The 19,371-nt window shown below is 48.8% G+C and overlaps 2 protein-coding genes across 2 annotated transcripts; one reads left to right on the forward strand and one right to left on the reverse strand.

Annotated features, from left to right (window-relative positions):
* Positions 1–283: 283 nt before the first annotated feature.
* LOC125536300 (3-oxoacyl-[acyl-carrier-protein] synthase II, chloroplastic) lies at positions 284–5,681 on the forward strand. Its single transcript, XM_048699493.2, has 13 exons — positions 284–836; positions 1,934–2,139; positions 2,250–2,453; positions 2,566–2,676; positions 2,784–2,879; positions 2,953–2,998; positions 3,135–3,214; positions 3,443–3,511; positions 3,638–3,722; positions 3,812–3,966; positions 4,046–4,126; positions 4,711–4,770; positions 5,015–5,681. Exons 1-13 carry the CDS (start codon positions 650–652, stop codon positions 5,129–5,131), a joined length of 1,497 nt encoding a protein of 498 aa, XP_048555450.1. The 5' UTR covers positions 284–649; the 3' UTR covers positions 5,132–5,681.
* Positions 5,682–5,831: 150 nt separating this feature from the next.
* Positions 5,832–7,259, reverse strand: LOC125535387 (uncharacterized). The gene has a single exon (XM_087543447.1). It carries the CDS (start codon positions 7,030–7,032, stop codon positions 6,115–6,117), a length of 918 nt encoding a protein of 305 aa, XP_087399573.1. The 5' UTR covers positions 7,033–7,259; the 3' UTR covers positions 5,832–6,114.
* Between the last annotated feature and the right edge of the window lie 12,112 nt (positions 7,260–19,371).

The following is a 19,371-nucleotide window of genomic DNA, read 5'->3' on the forward strand; positions in this document are numbered from 1 at the left end:
GCGATCACTATTGCCTAATCCAACAGTTATGAATGGATAAACCCTACGACCAGCGATCCGATCAATATTTGCAAAAGATCAGCGAGATGACGCGTAGCGCTTGGCATTTATATTTACAGATTCAGAAGCCGGAGGCAATACAAGCTTTCTACTAGTATTAATTACTTTCTATCTATAATATAAAGCTTGAAGACCTTTTCCAAAAAACAAAAGAGCTTGGAGAAAAAGTGAGAAAATTGGAAAATCACCAGATTTTCTCCTCCTCCTATATTAAACTCCCCCAACCCCCTCCTCTTCCTCCTCCGGAACACCACACCACAGCCCAGCCTCCACTCCACGCCTCACCTCGCTCCCCCGCCACGACTATCCGCCAGCCAATGTCGGCTCCCGCCCACGCGATACGCCGCGCAGCCCGCCCCGCCTCCTCGTGAGATCGCCGCGCCGCTCCTCCCCGCTCCCTCCGCTACGCGCCGCCCGCCCGCTCCCTCCAATCGCGAGCCCTCCCGCCCGCATCTCGTGCCTCCGACGTTCCCGGCCGACGAGCGGCGCTCTTCTCCGCGCGGAATCCGAGCGCCCCGTGCGCCCTTCGCCGCCCGCGGGATCCGCAAGGCCGTGGGAGGGGAGCGGGCATCGCCGGGGGACAGGGACAATGGCGGCAGCCGCGCCACCGCTCTGCGCGTGGCTCGTCGCCGCGGGCGCGCACGCGGACTGCGGGGCGGACGAGCACCACCGCCAGCAGCACCGCCAGACGCAGTGCTTCGATGCCGGCTCCGGCGCGACGTTCGGCCTCGACCGCCGCCCCCTCGGGGCGCGGCGCCGTGGGTCCGCGCGCTCTGGTGAGAATCGCACGCGCCCTGTCCCCCGCATTTGTCCCTTGTTGCTCTTGCTTGGACCGTGCCACGAACGTACGCGCGAATCCGGGTGCAATTTCGGAGCATCGGTTGTATCGCCCGGGGTCAGGGTGCGGGTTTAATCCCGTTCCGTGGTGTCACATTCTGCGTCCACGCTCGTCATGCGTGTGGTGATGGAGGATATTCCATGTTTTGTGCCAGGGATCTTGGCGCAGTGGTTCATGCGGGGTTTTTTGGTATCGCTGTCGAGATTCACACGTTTTGCGGTGAATCGGCTGCATCGACATTGTTTTCGTTTAGCTTGTCTGGCTCTGCTTGTTTGCATTTGCTATGAGGATACGCCGCGGGATTTCGACTCTTGACTAGATAGCCTGTAAACAGAATGAGATTGCATAGCATTAGTCTATAAAAACTGAGGTTATTAGCTGAAAGTGTGACTCCAAAACCCTGAAAAATGTTGTCATAAGCAACATAATTTTGATCATCTACCAATCAGCAAACAAACTGTAGTCCTACAATGTTTCTTTCCTTTTCGCATTAACTGAGCTGTATATCAGTGGTTAACGTGTGATTTTGGTCTCGCTGTCAGCTTATGCGCATATGAGTGGGATTCATACATTTGTTGTGAATTGGCTGCATCGACAATGCTGCGCTTAGCTTTGGCTAGTTCTGCTTGTTTGCATTCCTTATTAGCACAGGACACACGGCTTTGACTCTTGACCACAGAGTCTAGAGCTTGTGTTCGTTTGAAGTTGAGGAAGTGCATGAAAGACTTAAGAAAACCTGAAAACTATTGTCATAGAAAACACAGTTTGGATTATCTACCAATCAGCAAAAAAACTGCGGTCATCCAATATTTTTCTTCCAGCATTAATTAAGTTGTGTAGGAGTGGGATGTGGCATGGCATGTCAAATGAGGCACTTGACAAAGTGTTTGAGATGCGTGCATCTATGGAGAATGTCACTTGTCTGCTTATGCCTGCCGGTTGTTCGTCACATGTGCTGGCTCAAGCAGACTAGGAGGGTTTCTCCCTTAAAAAATTGCAGACAAGGGTCTTAACGAAATGCGTTGCAATTTGCAGGAATGGCCATGTCTGTTGCCTTGCAGCCTGAAAGGGTGATTGTTGAGAAGAAGAGACCTGATGTTAAACAAAGGAGAGTGGTCGTCACTGGCATGGGTGTAGTGACGCCACTGGGTCATGATCCTGATGTGTTTTACAACAACCTTCTTGACGGTCATAGTGGAATAAGTGAGATTGAGACGTTTGACTGCTCCAAGTTTCCCACGGTAATACATGGCTGATGGTTTACTTCCTTTATGTACAGTAGAGGCAGGATCACTGTTGCAATATAGTTGAATATGTTCTTTCAGGGATTGACATGTGGATTTGTGTACAGAGAATTGCAGGAGAGATCAAATCCTTCTCTACCGAAGGTTGGGTTGTACCCAAGCTATCTAAGCGAATGGACAAGTTCATGCTGTATTTGATAACTGCTGGTAAGAAAGCATTGGAAAACGGTGGACTCACCGAAGAAGTCAGGAATGACTTGGATAAAACCAGATGTGGGGTTCTCATTGGCTCTGCGATGGGCGGCATGAAGGTGTGGATTTCCCTGCTGTACTAATATAGTTATGTCTCTAAAATGATGATTATTTTTTGACAGATGCCTATTTCCAATAATTTCATACAAGTTACGATATAATATCATGCAGGTGTTTAATGATGCGATTGAAGCGTTAAGGGTTTCTTACAGGAAAATGAACCCGTTTTGTGTTCCCTTTGCTACTACTAATATGGGTTCTGCAATACTTGCAATGGATCTGGTAATATACAATATCTTTTCATGCATGGTTAAGACCACAGTTATTATACTCAAAACAGAAGGAAAACGACTATAGTTCTTGATGGCTATATTTTCTGTTATTCATAGGGCTGGATGGGGCCAAACTACTCTATTTCCACTGCATGTGCAACCAGTAACTTTTGTATCCTCAACGCAGCAAACCATATCAGAAGAGGGGAAGCTGTAAGTAACTCCATGTTTGCATGATCTATGGGGGAGGTTAATATTGTCTGATATTTTTTTTCAAAATTTCCAGGATGTCATGCTTTGTGGTGGTTCTGATGCGCCACTCATCCCAATTGGTATGTGATCCTGATAATTGTTAAAACTAGAAAGGATAATTTCTATTCTAACTCCAACAACGTCGTCGTCTCTTTTCAGTTTCCCACTTTTTATCCCGATTTTCGCTGTTTTGAGACTTTAAGATGTTTCATGCAGGATTGGGAGGTTTTGTTGCCTGCAGAGCTCTTTCACAGAGGAACAGTGACCCAACAAAAGCTTCCCGGCCCTGGGATATGGTTAGTGTACTTTGCTTTACAAAATCAATGTTGCTAGACACTTTACTTCATGCGCATTAGCTGGCTATTTTTTTTTCAAGATCAGTTTGCAGACCGAATGCCACTATCTATATTTCGCTATCCAAACACACTGGCACTTTGCTGGCTTATGGGCTTTTTTGAAAATGAACTTTGTGGCTTGGTTTTTGCAACGTGCCAAATTTTAACAGGGTATATTTTGTGTTGTAGGACCGTGATGGTTTTGTTATGGGAGAAGGGGCAGGTGTGCTAGTATTGGAAGAACTTGAGCATGCTAAGGTTCTATACATACTGTTCCATTAATCCCTGCCATATGGATCTGTTGCTTGTTATTTTTCAGTTGGGTTGACTTGATACTAATGTTCAACTTTTCGACACTTTCTGCTCTGGGTGAATGTTCTGCAGCAAAGAGGTGCAACAATATATGCTGAATTTCTTGGTGGAAGCTTCACATGCGATGCTTACCATATGACTGAGCCGCATCCTGAAGGTGAAACACACATTCTAACTTTGTCTTGCTCTTCCGTTTTCTTACCTAAATATCATCTCCTTCCAACATCTACATTTCCTCCATATCAGGAACGGGGATCACTCTCTGCATTGAGAAGGCACTGGCTGATTCAGGGGTAGCAAGGGAAGAAATTAACTATGTGAATGCGCATGCAACATCTACACAATCAGGCGATTTGAAGGAGTATGAAGCGATCGTTCGTTGCTTCGGCCAGAACCCTCAGGTATATATTACCTGATGCCAGAATGTTTTAGCAACTTCAGGAATCACATCAAATAAATTATACACATATCCTTTTGCAGCTAAGGGTGAACTCAACAAAATCAATGACCGGGCATCTTATAGGAGCAGCTGGTGGAATAGAAGCTGTTGCTTGTATACAAGTAAGGAGCTCTTGTTTGCTATAGTTTTATTCGTTTATCCTATTACTTGGACAGAACTTCAGTTTCTTGAATTTTCCATTAAGGACTATGGATTTCTTGAATCTTGTCTCATTGTTTCCACATTAGTTTTGTCTTCTCAAATATTGATCCAATATGCTGGTCTCTAGTTCAATTGGTAGTAGATGTAGAAAGAAAACATGAAGCTTTGTAACAGCCTGCATCTGTTGGAATTAGTGAAATGTAACAATATAACCAGTATATCTATTAAGGATAGACAATCTACTGCTTACATAGCTATTTCTTACATCATTGATCATTCGCATATAACATTTGAACTGGGTCTGTATGAGAACAATAGTTACAAACAAGCAAGTCAAAAGTTGAAGTGTCGAGCAACAGATTCTATCTACATGATACTCCCTCTGTAAAGAAATATAAGAGCGTCTAAACGGAGGGACTACTACTTTTCTCCAGCTTTTCTGAGAAGATCTATAGACGTCATTCATTTAATGTTAGTACAATTGTTAATGCGAGATCATCATGGTTGTATTACTCATTACTTTTTGTTCTGTTGTTCATTGCAGGCTATAAGAACTGGTTGGGTCCATCCAAATCTGAATTTGGAGAACCCAGAAAAAGTAGTGGTAAGCTTGTTGCAAATTATTGTTTTTCACTGTAGATCTACCTTTTGGACTTATCTCTTATTTGGTTGGTAAAATATCTTGAATAGATTGAAGCCTGCCTCCTTAACTATATTGACCCCCACCAGATTTGCTTATTATTTGCTAGCACTAAATAAGCTAAGATATGAATGAACAAATTTTGCAGTAATATATCACTAGAGCTCATTTCATCCAATGAATGTTCTGATCTCAATCTTGGCTACAGGATGTGGGCGTTTTAGTTGGAGCAGAGAAGGAGAGGTGCGAAGTAAAGGTGGCGCTGTCAAACTCATTTGGATTCGGTGGGCATAACTCATCAATTCTGTTTGCCCCCTTCAAGTAAACCTGGGACGGTGATCTGCTTACTTCCTTGTTGTCTGATTATGAAATGGAACTGGAACTGGAACTGCATATACAAGACTAGTGGAGTAGCTAGGCGGCTTCTTTGAATATTACATGGAGGTCTGAGCTAAGAAGATCATCGTATTACTTACAGTCGAGCTAAGAGAGCCTCCGAGCCCCCAGCCATGTTCATATTTGTCGCCATCGCATCGCAGGCACATCCCCTGTTAAAGGGTCCAGTCATCCTTTCGCAAGCGAAGAATCATGTGGTGTAGCCTATGGCCTATGTTTATTGTTATTCAAGTACAGTATTGTTGGATAAACCATGATTCGCCCTTCCTGGGCCTGCTACTTTTCAACTCGCCGTCTGCCCCTCATGGGTGCTCTTTCCTAGGTTTGGTGACGAGAGAGCCTTGGTGCTGCTGCTGGGATTTGCTGTTGTATTCATGTTCTAGTAACCGTGGTTCGTGTAAGCATGCCTGAACTTGGCAGCACTGCTCCTCCCTCGTTGATTTATAGTATACTTATTCTCCATGTGAGATTTCCTGTTAGCCGGATTAAAGTCGTTGTAATCATGGTATTGCTTGATTTTCTCCCCAAATTTTTTGGGGCAAACATTGCCCGAAAACTGTCCTGTAAAATAAGCTCAGGCACATTGAAACAGTCCGGAGATTTTCATGCCAAATGATTATGGAATTCAGAGAGCAAGGGCGTGTTCGGTAGCCCCCCCGTGACCGATAAATCGTCAACTCCAACTCCAGTAATCCAACTCCAGCTTCTCACGATCGATCCCCGGCTTCTTATTTTCCAAGGGAATTGGCTCCTCGTGAGAATCACTCCCCGTCCCACCCTTCGATCTCCATACTGCGAAAACAAACACTGATCACTTGAACACATTTTGGAACAGTCACGGATCGCTACTTAAGCAGATGACGAACTTGGCAGCAATGATTCGATCTCTACTGTGATTCATGCGTGTACGGCTTACCATGGCAAGGCTATGTCTTCGCCGTCCCGCTGGTGGTAGTCGTCGCCGCCGACCGTCTTGCCGCTCCATGTGGCTCCTTGGTCGCCGGAGCCGTCGTACAGCCACCCCGCAGCCGGCATACTCGCCACGTCAACGTCGCCTCCTTCCTGCCCGGCCGGCGCGCACAGCTCGCCGACGCAACCGCTGCCCTCCGTGCCCTGATCGAGGACGTCGCTCCACCACGCGCACGCCGGCGTGGCGGCCGCGTCACCCCACTCGAGCAAGGAGGTGGCCTCACCCTCGCCCTCCAGCACCACGTGCGGCGCACCTGCCGACAACGCCGCGTTCTCCAGGGCGTCGACCGCCGGTGAACCTTCTTGGCTCAGCATCACCGCCAATGGGGGAGACGAGCGCGCCCGAGAGTCAGAGGAGTCAGCGGCCGGCGGTTGGATCAAAGGACGGTTACGAGAATCGCCAGCACTGCTAGTGGCATCATACACAGACGAGCAAGTAAAACCATGGAAGTTGAGGTTGAGCCCCAGCGGCAGCGCCGGGAGGCTGCGGTCCAGGTGACCCAGCATGCCGCCGCCGCCGACGGGCGGCGCGACCGGAAGTACAGGTGCGAGGTAACGCGGCGGAGAGTCGTCGCGCAAGTGGTCGGAGAAGAAGGCATCGCAGGGGGGACACTGCACTTGCTGCTCGTGCTGATCTCTGGACCTCCTGGTCACCGCGGCGGCGGCGGCCCTGTGGACCCTGAGAGCGGCGGCGATCTCCTTCCTGGCCGCCGCCATGTCGACCAGCCTCTCCTGGAACGGCCTGCTCGTGGACGTGCGCAGCCTCCTCCTCACCTGCCTAGCCTTGACCAGCGGCTCACCCTGCTCATCCTGCCGCTGACGATCTTGCAGTGGCTCCGGCTGCCTCGCGTGGGGGCTCATGGCGTCTAATTATGCGTGTGTGTTCTACTGTTCTTGGCCTTTTATTTTGAACAGGTGCTCTTGGCCTGTGCTGCTAGTTCGATCGTGTGTGGACTGTGGACGCTATATCATCTGATCAGAGTCTCTCGCTCGAACCATGCTATCGATTATCTCCATACCTTTGGGCTTTGGCCTGCCTAATGCATCTATGTACAGGACTGCCAGGGGTATGGATGTATGATACTGAAGGCGTGCAATGGCACTAGGATGTGCATTCATCTCAAAATAGTCAGCAAAGATCCGTACAACTAGCATGCAATCCGCAACAGAACAACGGCTGGGGCAACAACACAATCATGCCCAAGAAACATAAGAGAAATAAGATAAAAAAGCCACCTAGTGGCTGTCGACAAGCCGCCCTACGAAGACGATAATCGGTGTGCTGTAGCTAGGAGCGCATCTAGCATGAGGCCAAGACGGTTGCGGTCGTGTTGCCTAGTAAGCAGGTGACGGTGCTGCAGAAAAGTAAGGAATTTGAAGGAGTTGTCAGACGCTCGCCTCGAAAACACCCGCTCAATCACCATTTTATTACGCGTTGTCCAAAGAGTCCACGACATGGCTGCAAAAATAAGCCAAAATAAGCGGCGCTGTCGTCCAGGTTGGGTAGCCCTGGTTTGGAGGAAGTCCACGAGGTCCAGGGCCTCCCAATCGGGCCCTAGCGCCTCACAGACGAATGTCCATAAGACCCGAGCCGTGGTACATGAGAATATGATGTGAGTTTCATTCTCAGGCACCGTGCATAAGGGGCACAGGCCATCCCCCGGGCCTTGCCGCTTACGCACCTCGGTCCCCGAAGGGAGACGATCTCTAAGGAGTTGCCAAACAAAGATCTTGATCTTCAAGGGCAAAGGGGCCTTCCACAAGGGAGAAAGCCAATGAATGGTGGGGGACCGACATAATGCCTGGTATGCGGAGTTGACGGAGAACTCTCCTGACGGTGAGGTCCGCCAGGACACGGTGTTCGGATGATCCGACAATATCGGTGGTAGGGCTGCCCGTAACCTAGACCACTCGATATTCTTCGCCTGCCCAAACGTCCGACGAAATCGTATATCCCAGTGCCCAGAGCGTGCAACCGTGAAGACGAGGAGTAACAGGTCCGCGCAGATAGAAAACATGACATGGAATCCTACCCTGAGGGGCTCGGTACCCATCCATGGGTCCAGCCAGAATTGGGTCCCATCCCCATTACCTATAGAGAAGGAGATTCCTAAACGAATGTCCTCCTTGATCCTTTGGATGGATCGCCAAAAGTGGAATCCTCCTAAGCGGGAGCATGCCAGCAGGGGTTCACCCCTTAGGTATTTTGCTTGGATAATCTAAAGCCACAAGACCCCATCGCCTCGCATGATCCTCCAAACCCATCTCAGCATGAACGCGACATTCATGCGACGGGAGGCCATAATACCTAGTGTCGGTGTCAAAACCGGCGGATCTCGGGTAGGGGGTCCCGAACTGTGCGTCTAAGGTCGATGGTAACAGGAGGCAGGGGACACGATGTTTACCCAGGTTCGGGCCCTCTCTATGGAGGTAATACCCTACTTCCTGCTTGATTGATCTTGATGGATATGAGTATTACAAGAGTTGATCTACCACGAGATCGTAATGGCTAAACCCTAGAACTCTAGCATGTATGACTATGATAATGAGTATCTCCCCCTCTCCGGACTAAGTCCTCCGGTTTATATAGACATCGGGAAGATCTAAGGTTACACAAGGTCGGTTACGAAGAAAGGAATCTACATATTCGGTCGCCAAGCTTGCCTTCTACGCCAAGGAGAGTCCTGTCCGGACACGGGTGCAATCTTTGGTCTTCGTATCTTCACAGCCCATCAGTCTAGCCCATGGCTAATAGGACAGACGCCCGAGGACCCCTTAGTCCAGGACTCCCTCAGTAACCCCCAAACCAGGCTTCAATGACGAGGTGTTCGACGCACGGATTGTCCTCCTCCGACGTCTTCTAAGTAATGTATTCGGCTTTCAATTCAATGTCGCACCCCTCAGCTTCTGTGCATCGATGACTTCAGCTTCCATGTGTCAAGCGAATGCGGACGGTCAGGGTATTTTTTGCAAACAACCCCTCGTCCATGCAAGAAAGAGCGTATATTTAAAGAGATTGGGTCTCAGATCCATTCGGCACCACACGGAGAAAATCCTCAGAGATTACCAGGAAAGACCATTCCAACATGGCTAGTATTCCCAGCTCCTCCTCCCATTCTGACCCAGAGAAAGGCGAGTGGGAAAGGTGCTCCGTGTCCCATAGTCAATTAGCGAAGTTGCAAACACACGGATTTCTCCCCCCCCCCCGTGAATCTGATCCCTGTTCGAGCGGGGTTGGCTTCCTTCAACGGCAAAACCCAAGCGGAGGATTTCCCCAATCCATCTGCGGGGGAGTGAGTGTGCCTCGTCCCCTATCTGCCGAGGGGCATGGGATTTCCAATTCACCCATTCCTCCGAGGGCTTCTGGAGTATTATGGCCTCTAGCTGCATAATTTTACCCCAGCCTCCATCCTACACATTGCGGGTTACGTCGCTTTATGCGAACCAATGTTGGGGATATCGCTTATCGGGAACTTATCGGCCGACCCATGATAAGGGGTAAATCGGCCAGTTTATCGGCATATCGGCCGATTTATCGCCATATCGGCTAATTTATCGGCCGATTTATCTTATCGGTCAGACACCGATAAGCGATAAATCGGCCGATTTATCGGAATATCGGAAGATATCTTGAACAGTGATGCGAACTATTCCTGGGTTGTGAGGCCCATTTCGATTTATGGAGAAGACTGTTCTGCCTTGTCTCACGCAACCACGAGGGATCGATATTTGAAGTGTGCGGGGCCGAAATACGGCACATTGCTGAGACCGGATATCTATCCGGCACACCGAAAGCTTCCAAAAAGTTGACCTCTAAGTGGTTTTACATTGAGGGCATCGTACTTCCAGATCCAGTCTAGAGGGGTCTACCCGAGTTTACAAGTGCTCCGTTGAAGAAACGCCATACTGGCGTCCCTGGAGCCTCGAGGAAGAGGATAGCGCAGAGATCAGTCTGCTGCTGGGTAAGATCAAGATGCTCGCCCAGTCCGGATTGTCAATAGTCGAGGTAATGGCGGTTTCCATAACGCGGGGGTCCAACCACTCCAATATAGAGGGCTACCCATGTGGCATTACAATGGGGAAGACGATGCCTCCCGTTGCGGTCGAAAGGGCCCGAAGACTCCCGCCACTCTGGCCAAAATATTAGCCGAACTGTATAAAGGGGAGCAGGAGGAGTTCGCCCGTCTCCAATATCGAGACGGGTTTTCCATGTACAACTCTCCTAGCTGGGTAAGCCCTAACTCCACTATTTGACTCCTTTCCCTGAATTATTTCTGAAGGGCGGTATCTTATTCATTCATGACAGGAATGGAGAAAGGCTGTCGAGGGGATCCATGACCCTGCCCCTCAGCCAAAGAATCACAATCGGGATCTTGACCCCGGATATGAGGAAGATCCGGACATATTCGTGGAGCTCAAAGATGGAGTTTTCTATCAGACGAGCTATGATAGCACAGATGTACCCATCATCGCCGATTACCCCGGCCTCCTTCCTGCTTCGCACGTAAGTAATTTTAGCCGGTACTTTCCTCTAGAGGGTTCCCTTACTATGCTTCACCCACCACATTTATTCCATGTTTCAAAGGGGATACACTCAGCACCGCGACATGCACCAGAAACATCTCCGAGGAGAGCAATGCCCGCGCCTGGCACATTTTCAAAGAGGAAGGCCAATGATAGCACGACAGAACCCTCGTCAAAGAGGTAAGGCTTTCCTTTTCAAGAATACCCGTTCTGATCGTCACATCCAATTGAAATGCCACTCGCCGTATTCTAGCAGGAAAAGTATCTGTCGGACTGTGTCCGGGGATCCAGCCGGTCGTGCCTCTACTAGCCATGTTCCGGACTCCGCCCAAAGAACGGGGGCTGATACGGGAGCGGCGCCGGACTGTCCTTCCGCAGAGGATTCGGACGACGTGTTCGTCACGAACTCTGAAGTGGAGAGCGCTATGAATCATCGTCATCGGAGGGCCGTTCTTCGTAACCCTGGTTTTCTGAAAGCGTCATTTAATGCCTTCAATTCGGCCGATGCGTATATTCGAGCTGCTCGGGATGGGCTTGTCAGAGCCACAGACCAGCATCTAAAAGATATGCAGGTAAGCGTAGATTTAATAAGCATACACCAGTAGCCCCCGAGACTTAAAGTAGTTGATACAACTGATTTAAGGATCAATGTATAACCAGGTGTACAGAGAAGAACACCCTGTTAGCTCAGAAACTAGAAAAGTGTCAAAGCTAGCTAACTGCTGCCAATGTCGAACTAGAGAAATCCAAAAGGGCATCCCCTGGTAATGTTTCCCTCCATCGAGAAAACATAATGGTACACTAATAACGCTAACCTAGTTGCTTACCTTTTTATCGGATCATGAGACCAACTGCAAGAACAGCTGGACACCGCTCGAAGCGGAGAACATGGAGCCAAAAAACTGCTAGCAGCGGGCGAGCGTGTGCTAACAAAAGTTGTTCAGGAGAAAAACAAGCTCCAGGATGCGAACACCCAAATGCGCGAAGAACTGAAAGATGTACGGGCCCAGCTGGCAGACTCCGTGAAGGAGAACAAAAAGCTGCGAGGCGGCATATTCAGTATGTGGCAAAATTTATCTGTTGATAGTTTGGGGGTAAAATCAGCTGATATAGCTATGATTGCAGGTATGTTGATGGCCACCCCGAAGAGGAGGTGTCCGGATCAGCAAGTGATCTTCTGCAAGGGCTGTCGCAGTTGCACGAGCAAGCTCGGCAGGCAATGCGGAGTGTAGCCAAGGCCTTATGGCCATCCGCCTCCCCTCCAGGGAGTATGGAGAAGCTTGTAGAGATGTTCAAGGGAGCGCGGTGACGTATCCGACTGTGGAAGATATCGGCTTGCCGAGAGGGTGCGCGAGAGGCCTGGGCCATGGTTAAAACGCGGTATACCAAGCTGGATCCGAATCACATGGCCCGGGTCGGACCGCTAGGGTCAAATGGGGAAGAAATTCCCGTTAGTTTAGTATATGACCAAGTGGAGGTGGCCGCTAGATATTCCCAACAGGATTGTAAGTTAGACCGCCTGTTGGACGATATAGAGGAGGAAGTCTTTAAGTCCTAAGTGACTATGTACTCTCCTTCTAGCAGGATAATAAAAACAATTGTCATGGCCGACCTTTTTGTTTCGACCTCTGGACCCGAAGGTGCGGAGTGTTTCCGAATACCCTAACGATAGAATATACCGGGGTATGCATGGGAACCAGGCGTAGGGGTCATAGTTGCTTGAACAGACAATGTGTATCCGGCTAGTTATGTTATATTACATTATGTAAGAGACATCTTCTAGAGAGAATAGTTCCGTTAAGGGTTCCTTTCCCTGGGTGTGCATGCGTTTAATGTGCATGTCCGAACTGTGATTGAAAAAATCATAGAGTAAGTAACTTCCGGGGTTTCACAATGGAGTGAATGCAGAAACGTCTTTAATTCGCTGACCGAATATTCCCTTAAGAACGCTAGCTTTCGGCTTCACTCAGTCTGAGGTACACATCCGGATGACCCGGCAGTAACAATCACAGAGGTGCTCCCTTTATGCCCTAGCCGAACTAACAGGAACGTAGGGCATAAGCACAGGAGCCAGGCAACCCAGCTTGGCCAAAACTTAAGTCATATCGATGCATATAATGGCGAAGAAAAGGTACATATGGAAAAACGCATATGTGGTGAGCTTGATGCTCGAAGAATAATAGCAAGCTTCTGTACGAGAAGCCCCTAGGTATAATGAATGTACATATGTGGAGATGTACGCATCAGGGGAGGACGGTCTAGCCATACTAAAGCCGTAGGGCTAAAGAACAAAGTGAAAAAAGATAAAAAATGAAAAGAGATAAACAATAACGTTAATAATAGGAGGAAGGAGACGAACACAGAGTTCGGCGCTAGGCATAAAATCGTCGGAGTCTGGCCGCATTCCAGGGGTTCGGCTCTAGGTGATTGTCTGACGCATCATGCAGGTGGTACGCTCCTCCGGTGAGAACTTCGTCAATGATGAAGGGACCCTCCCACTTGGGCTTGAGTTTGTCCTTTTTCTTCTCCGACAGGCATAGAACGAGTTCACCAACGTTATAAGTCTTGGCCCACACTTCTCTGCTTTAATACCCGTGAGCCTACTGTTGATAAAATGCAGAACGGGCTTTTGCGATGTCGTGCTCCTCCTCCAGGGCATCTAGGCTGTCCTACCGATCAAGCTCGGCTTCTCTCTCTTCGTACGTGCGCACTCGAGGTGAGTCATGAATAATATCGCAGGGTAACACTGCTTCTGCACCGTACACCATGAAGAAAGGTGTATATCAAGTAGTGCGGTTGGGCGTGGTCCGCAGCCCCCAGAGTACGGAGTCAAGTTCCTCCACCCAGTGCTTGTTTGATTCTTTCAAAGACCGCACTAGTCTAGGTTTGATGCCGCTCATAATAAGACCATTAGCCCGTTCGACTTGACCATTTGTCTGTGGGTGATAGACAGAGGCGTAATCGAGTTTAATGCCTAGATTAGCACACCGGGGTTTCGCTTCATCGACTGTGAAATTAGAGCCATTATCGGTGATTATGCTGTGTGGGACACCATAACGGTGTACCACGCCGGATATGAAATCTATTACCGGCCCCGCTTCGGCCGTTTTGACTGGTTTGGTCTCTATCCACTTAGTGAATTTATCCACCATGACCAGCAGATACTTTCTCTTATGACTTCCTCCTTTAAGGGGTCCGACCACATCGAGTCCCTAGACCGCAAAAGGCCAAGTGATGGGGATTGTTTGTAAGGCAGTGGGGGGCTGTAAGGCAGTGGGGGGCATATGGCTTTGGTTGGAAAAGAGTTGGCATCCGACGCAACGTTGGACAAGGTCTTGTGCATCTGCTCGGGCCGTCGGCCAATAAAACCCTGTACGGAAGGCCTTGCTAACAAGGGCATGAGCTGCGCGCGTGGTGACCGCCGAGTCCAGCGTGAATTTCAGCCAAGAGCTGCCGCCCCTCTTCCTCGGAGATACATCGTTGAAGAACTCCGGTAGCAATTTTCTTATAGAGCTCTTCATCATGAACCTTGTAGGCCTTCGAACGTCGGACAATGCAGCGGGTCTCATTCTGATCCTCGGGAAGCTCCTTCTTATTAAGGTAGGCCAAGAAGGGTTCGGTCCATTGGGCAATGACTGCCATAATGAGATGAACCGACGGTGTTATTTCGGTGGTTGAGCCTCCGACGATATCGGTGTGTTCGGAATCTCGGGTTGTGTTTGGATCCGGACTAGTGCTGCTGCCCTCCCCCTGCCATACCACTGATGGCTTAAAAAGCCTTTCCAGAAAAATGTTAGGTGGGACGGGGTCGCGCTTAGCGCCTATGCGAGCAAGAATGTCTGCCGCTTGATTACTTTCTCGGGCCACATGATGGAACTCGAGTCCCTCGAACCGAGCCGACATTTTTAGGACGACATTGCGATAAGCTGACATCTTCTGATCTTTGGCATCGAAGTCTCCATTTATTTGAGATATTGCGAGGTTTGAGTCCCCGCGCACTTCCAGGCGCTGTATGCCCATGGAGACAGCCATCCGGAGACCATGCAATAAGGCCTCATATTCGGTTGCGTTATTGGAGTCTGTGTATAGTATTTGGAGTACGTACTGAACGACGTCTCCAGTAGGTGAAGTTAAAACGACACCCGCCCCTAGCCCTGCCAGCATTTTGGAGCCATCGAAATACATAACCCAATTGGAATATGTGCCATACTCTTTGGGGAGTTCGGCCTCTGTCCATTCGGCGACGAAGTCAACCAGTACTTGGGATTTAATAGCTCGACGTGGTTTGTATGTAATATCAAATGGAAGGAGCTCAATGGCCCATTTGGCAATCCGGCCCGTGGCATCGCGGTTGTTTATAATGTCATTGAGTGGTACTTCGGAAGCCACCATGATCGAACACTCCTGGAAGTAGTGACGGAGCTTTCGGGATGCCATGAAGACCGCGTATGCTATCTTTTGATAATGGGGGTACCGGGATTTGCATGGTGTAAGGACAGTGGATACGTAGTATACTGGCTTCTCAAGCGGGAATTTGTGTCCGTCCTGTTCTCGTTCAACGACAAGCACGGCGCTCACCACCTGATGTGTTGCCGATATGTATAATAACATCAGTTCACCAACGTTTGGCGCGGCCAGGATTGGGTTGCTCGCAAGAAGGGTTTTTATTTCCTCCAGTCCGGCTGTTGTCGCGTCTATCCACTCGAAGTGATCGGTTCGTCGTAGAAGGCGATAGAGTGGCAGTGCCTTTTCTCCCAATCTAGAGATAAAGCGGCTTAGAGCTGCCACGCAATCCGCGAGATTTTGGACTTGTTTAAGGTCTGTTGGTGTAGCCAATTTTGACAGAGCTCGGATTTTGGCTGGATTTGCTTCAATTCCTCTGTTGGAAACGATGAAGCCCAGCAGTTTTCCAGCGGGGACGCCAAAAACGCACTTTTCCGGATTGAGCTTAATGTCATACGCGTGGAGGTTATCAAATGTGAGACGTAAATCGTCTATTAGTGTTTCAACACACCTAGTTTTGATGACGACGTCGTCCACATAAGCTTCAACTGTCTTGCCGATCTGTTTCTCCAGGCATGTTTGAATCATGCGTTGGTATGTGGCGTCGGCGTTCTTAAGCCCGAAGGGCATGGTCTTGAAGCAGAATGGCCCATATGGGGTAATGAATGCTGTTGTAGCTTGATCAGACTCCTTCATTTTTATTTGATGGTATCCGGAATATGCATCAAGGAAGCACAATGAGTCGTGTCCTCCGGTAGCATCGATGATTTGATCAATGCGGGGGAGGGGAAGGGATCCTTAGGGCAAGCCTTATTGAGGTCTTTAAAATCGACGCACAACCGCCAGGATTTGTCCTTCTTTGGTACCATCACCAGGTTTGCGAGCCAGTCCAGATGTTTTATTTCTCTGATGAATCCGGTCTCAATTAGCTTGGCGAGCTCCTCCCCCATAGCTTGGCGTTTGGGCTCGGAAAAGCGCCGCAGTGCTTGTTTGATTGGTTTGTATCCCTTTAAGATATTAAGGCTATGTTTGGCCAGCTCACGTGGGATTCCAGGCATGTCAGAAGGGTGCTAGGCGAATATATCCTAGTTTTCGCGAAGGAAATCCCTTAGTGCAGCGTCGACCGTTGGGTCTAGTTGTGCTCCAATAGATGCTGTCTTCTTGGGGTCCGTTGGGTGGACCTGGAATTTGACTATTTCTTCTGCCGGTTTGAAGGAGGTGGATTTGGGTCGTTTGTCTAAGATCACATCGTCCCTATCCACCGTGGAGCACAGTGCGGTTAATTCTTCGGTCGTGAGGGCTTCAGATAATGCCTCAAGGGCCAGGGATGCAGTTTTTTTCCGACGCGGAGTGCTATGTCCGGATCACTAACAAGAGTGATTATGCCGTTTGGTCCGGGCATTTTGAGCTTCATATACCGGTAATGAGGTATAGCTTGGAAGCGTGTAAAAGCATCCTGCCCCAATAGGGCGTGGTATCCGCTGCTGAAAGGAGCCACTTGGAAGGTGATTTCTTCAGACCGATAATTCTCCGGCGTGCCGAATACCACGTCAAGTGTGATTTTTCCTGCACACCGCGCCTCCCGACTGGGAATGATTCCTCGGAAGGTCGTGCTGCTTTGCTTGATGCGGCTCCTGCCTATTTCCATTTTGTGGAGTGTATCCTCATAGATGAGGTTTAGTCCGCTGCCGCCGTCCATGAGGACCTTGTTGAGTCGAAAGCCATCCACGATGGGACTGAGGACTAAAGCGGCTGGTGCTCGGACTGTCCTGTATTTTGGTTCGTCGTCGGCATTAAAGGTTATAGCCGTGTCGTTCCAAGGGTTTATGGTGGCGATTTGACAAACTTCGGCGAGGCTGCGAAGTGCCCTGATGCACTTGTTGTTTGAAGCGAATGTCTCAAAGACCGTCAGTACTCTAGGGTCATTGTCTTCTGGAGGGTGTTGCTCTGGGGTGTTTCTGGTAAGGATGTCCTCACCGCTTTTGGCTACCTGCCGGAGTATCCAACATGCTCTAAGGCTGTGGGTTGGTATGGTATCCGGTGTTGTGTGTATTTTGCATGGGCCATCGAGCCATCCCTCCAGAACGGTTCCACGCCGCGTAATGGGTTTGTATTTCTTGACTATTGGACTGGGCGCATCACGGGGATGCGCCCTTTTCGCCTGGACCAGTGGTTGAGTTGGGACCGATGGCTCCGAACAAGCTGCCTGATCCCTCTAGGCGCTTTCCATTGTGTTGTACTTCTGTACGATAGTTGCCAAGTCAGCGAAGTGTAGTATGCGGTGGCGATTAATGACATTGAGGATTCCTTCGTTCGTGCAATTGTTGCCGAACGCTGATATCGCGTCCTCGTCGCGGCAATCTTTAACCTTGTCCTTGAAAAGGAGGAATCTGGCCCAGAAGTGGTGGACCGTTTCTTGAGACTGCTGTTGTATTCTCGTGAGGGCGCCTATGTCTGGGTGGGTGGAATTGGATCTGGATCGTGACCCGATCGATGATCCAGAGTCTGAAGTTTTTCCAGACTTAACAGTCCGGGCTCCGGAGTATCTTTTGTTTTCCTTTGCCCGCCATCCGATTCCATGTTCGGAAGGCCGATCACCTCCTTTTGCGGGTGGGTATCCGGCTCTGTAGGGTCGGTGATCCGGACATAGTCTGTCTTCAGTATAGGGCAAGAGTCACCGTCTTGCTCCTCGACTACCGCTATGATACGTCTCCAACGTATCTATAATTTTTGATTGCTCCATGATATTATATTATCTATTTTGGATGTTAATGGGCTTATTTTTACACTTCTATATTATTTTTGGGACTAACCTATTAACCGGAGGCCCAACCCAAATTGTTGTTTTTTTGCCTATTTTAGAGTTTCGCCGAAAAGGAATATCAAACAGAGTCCAAACGGAATGAAACCTTCGGGAGCGTTATTTTTGGAACAAACGTGATCCAGGAGACTTGGAGTGGACGTCAAGAAACAATCAAGGAGGCCACGAGGCAGGGGGCGCGCCCACCCCCTGGGCGCGCCCTCCACCCTCGTGGGCCCCTCGTTGCTCCACCGACCTACTTCTTCCTCCTATATATATCCATATACCCCGCAAACATCCAGGAGCACCACGAAACCCTATTTCCACCGCCACAACCTTCTCTACCCAAGAGATCCCATCTTGGGGCCTTTTCTGGAGCTCCGCCGGAGCGGGCATCGATCATGGAGGGCCTCTACATCAACTCCATGGCCCCTCCGATGATGTGTGAGTAGTTTATTTCAGACCTTTGGGTCCATAGCTAGTAGTCAGATGGCTTCTTCTCTCTCTTTGGATATCAATACAAAGTTCTCCTTGATTCTCTTGGAGATCTATTCGATGTAATCTTCTTTTGCGGTGTGTTTGTCGAGATCCGATGAATTGTGGGTTTATGATCAAGTTTATCTATGAACAATATTTGAATCTTCTCTAAATTCTTTTATGTATGATTGGTTTATCTTTGCAAGTCTCTTCGAATTATCAATTTGGTTTGGCCTACTAGTTTGATCTTTCTTGCAATGGGAGAAGTGCCTGGCTTTGGATTCAATCTTGCGGTGCTCGATCCCAGTGATAGAAAGGGAAATGACACATATTGTATTGTTGCCATCGAGGATAAAAAGATGGGGTTTACATCATATTGCATGAGTTTATCCCTCTACATCATGTCATCTTGCTTAAGGCGTCACTCTATTCTTATGAACTTAATACTCTAGATGCATGCTGGATAGCGGTCGATGTGTGGAGTAATAGTAGTAGATGCAGGCAGGAGTCGGTCTACTTGTCACGGACATGATGCCTATATACATGATCATACCTAGATATTCTCATAATTATTCGCTTTTCTATCAATTGCTCGACAGTAACTTGTTCACCCACCGTAATACTTATGCTATCTTGAGAGAAGCCACTAGTGAAACCTATGGCCCCGGGTCTATTTTCCATCATACAAGTTTCCAATCTATTTTATTTTGCAATCTTTACTTTCAATCTATATCATAAAAATACCAAAAATACTTATCTTATTATTATCATCTCTATCAGATCTCACTCTTGCAAGTGGCCATGAAGGGATTGACAACCCCTTTATCGCATTGGTTGCGAGGTTCTTATTTGTTTGTGTAGGTACGAGGTGACTCGCGCGTGGTCTCCTACTGTAT

Source organism: Triticum urartu, chromosome 2A, assembly GCF_056163025.1.
Source record: "Triticum urartu cultivar PI428250 chromosome 2A, HENAU_Tu73, whole genome shotgun sequence".
In the NCBI taxonomy this organism is placed as follows: domain Eukaryota; kingdom Viridiplantae; phylum Streptophyta; class Magnoliopsida; order Poales; family Poaceae; genus Triticum; species Triticum urartu.

Coding starts and splice junctions, on each gene's coding strand:
- LOC125536300 (XM_048699493.2), top strand. CDS start 650: ATGGCGGCAGCCGCGCCACCGCTCTGCGCGTGGCTCGTCGCCGCGGGC. Junction 2,999..3,134: donor TGCGCCACTCATCCCAATTG/GTATGTGATCCT, acceptor TGTTTCATGCAG/GATTGGGAGGTTTTGTTGCC. Junction 3,512..3,637: donor AAGAACTTGAGCATGCTAAG/GTTCTATACATA, acceptor AATGTTCTGCAG/CAAAGAGGTGCAACAATATA.
- LOC125535387 (XM_087543447.1), bottom strand. CDS start 7,032: ATGAGCCCCCACGCGAGGCAGCCGGAGCCACTGCAAGATCGTCAGCGG.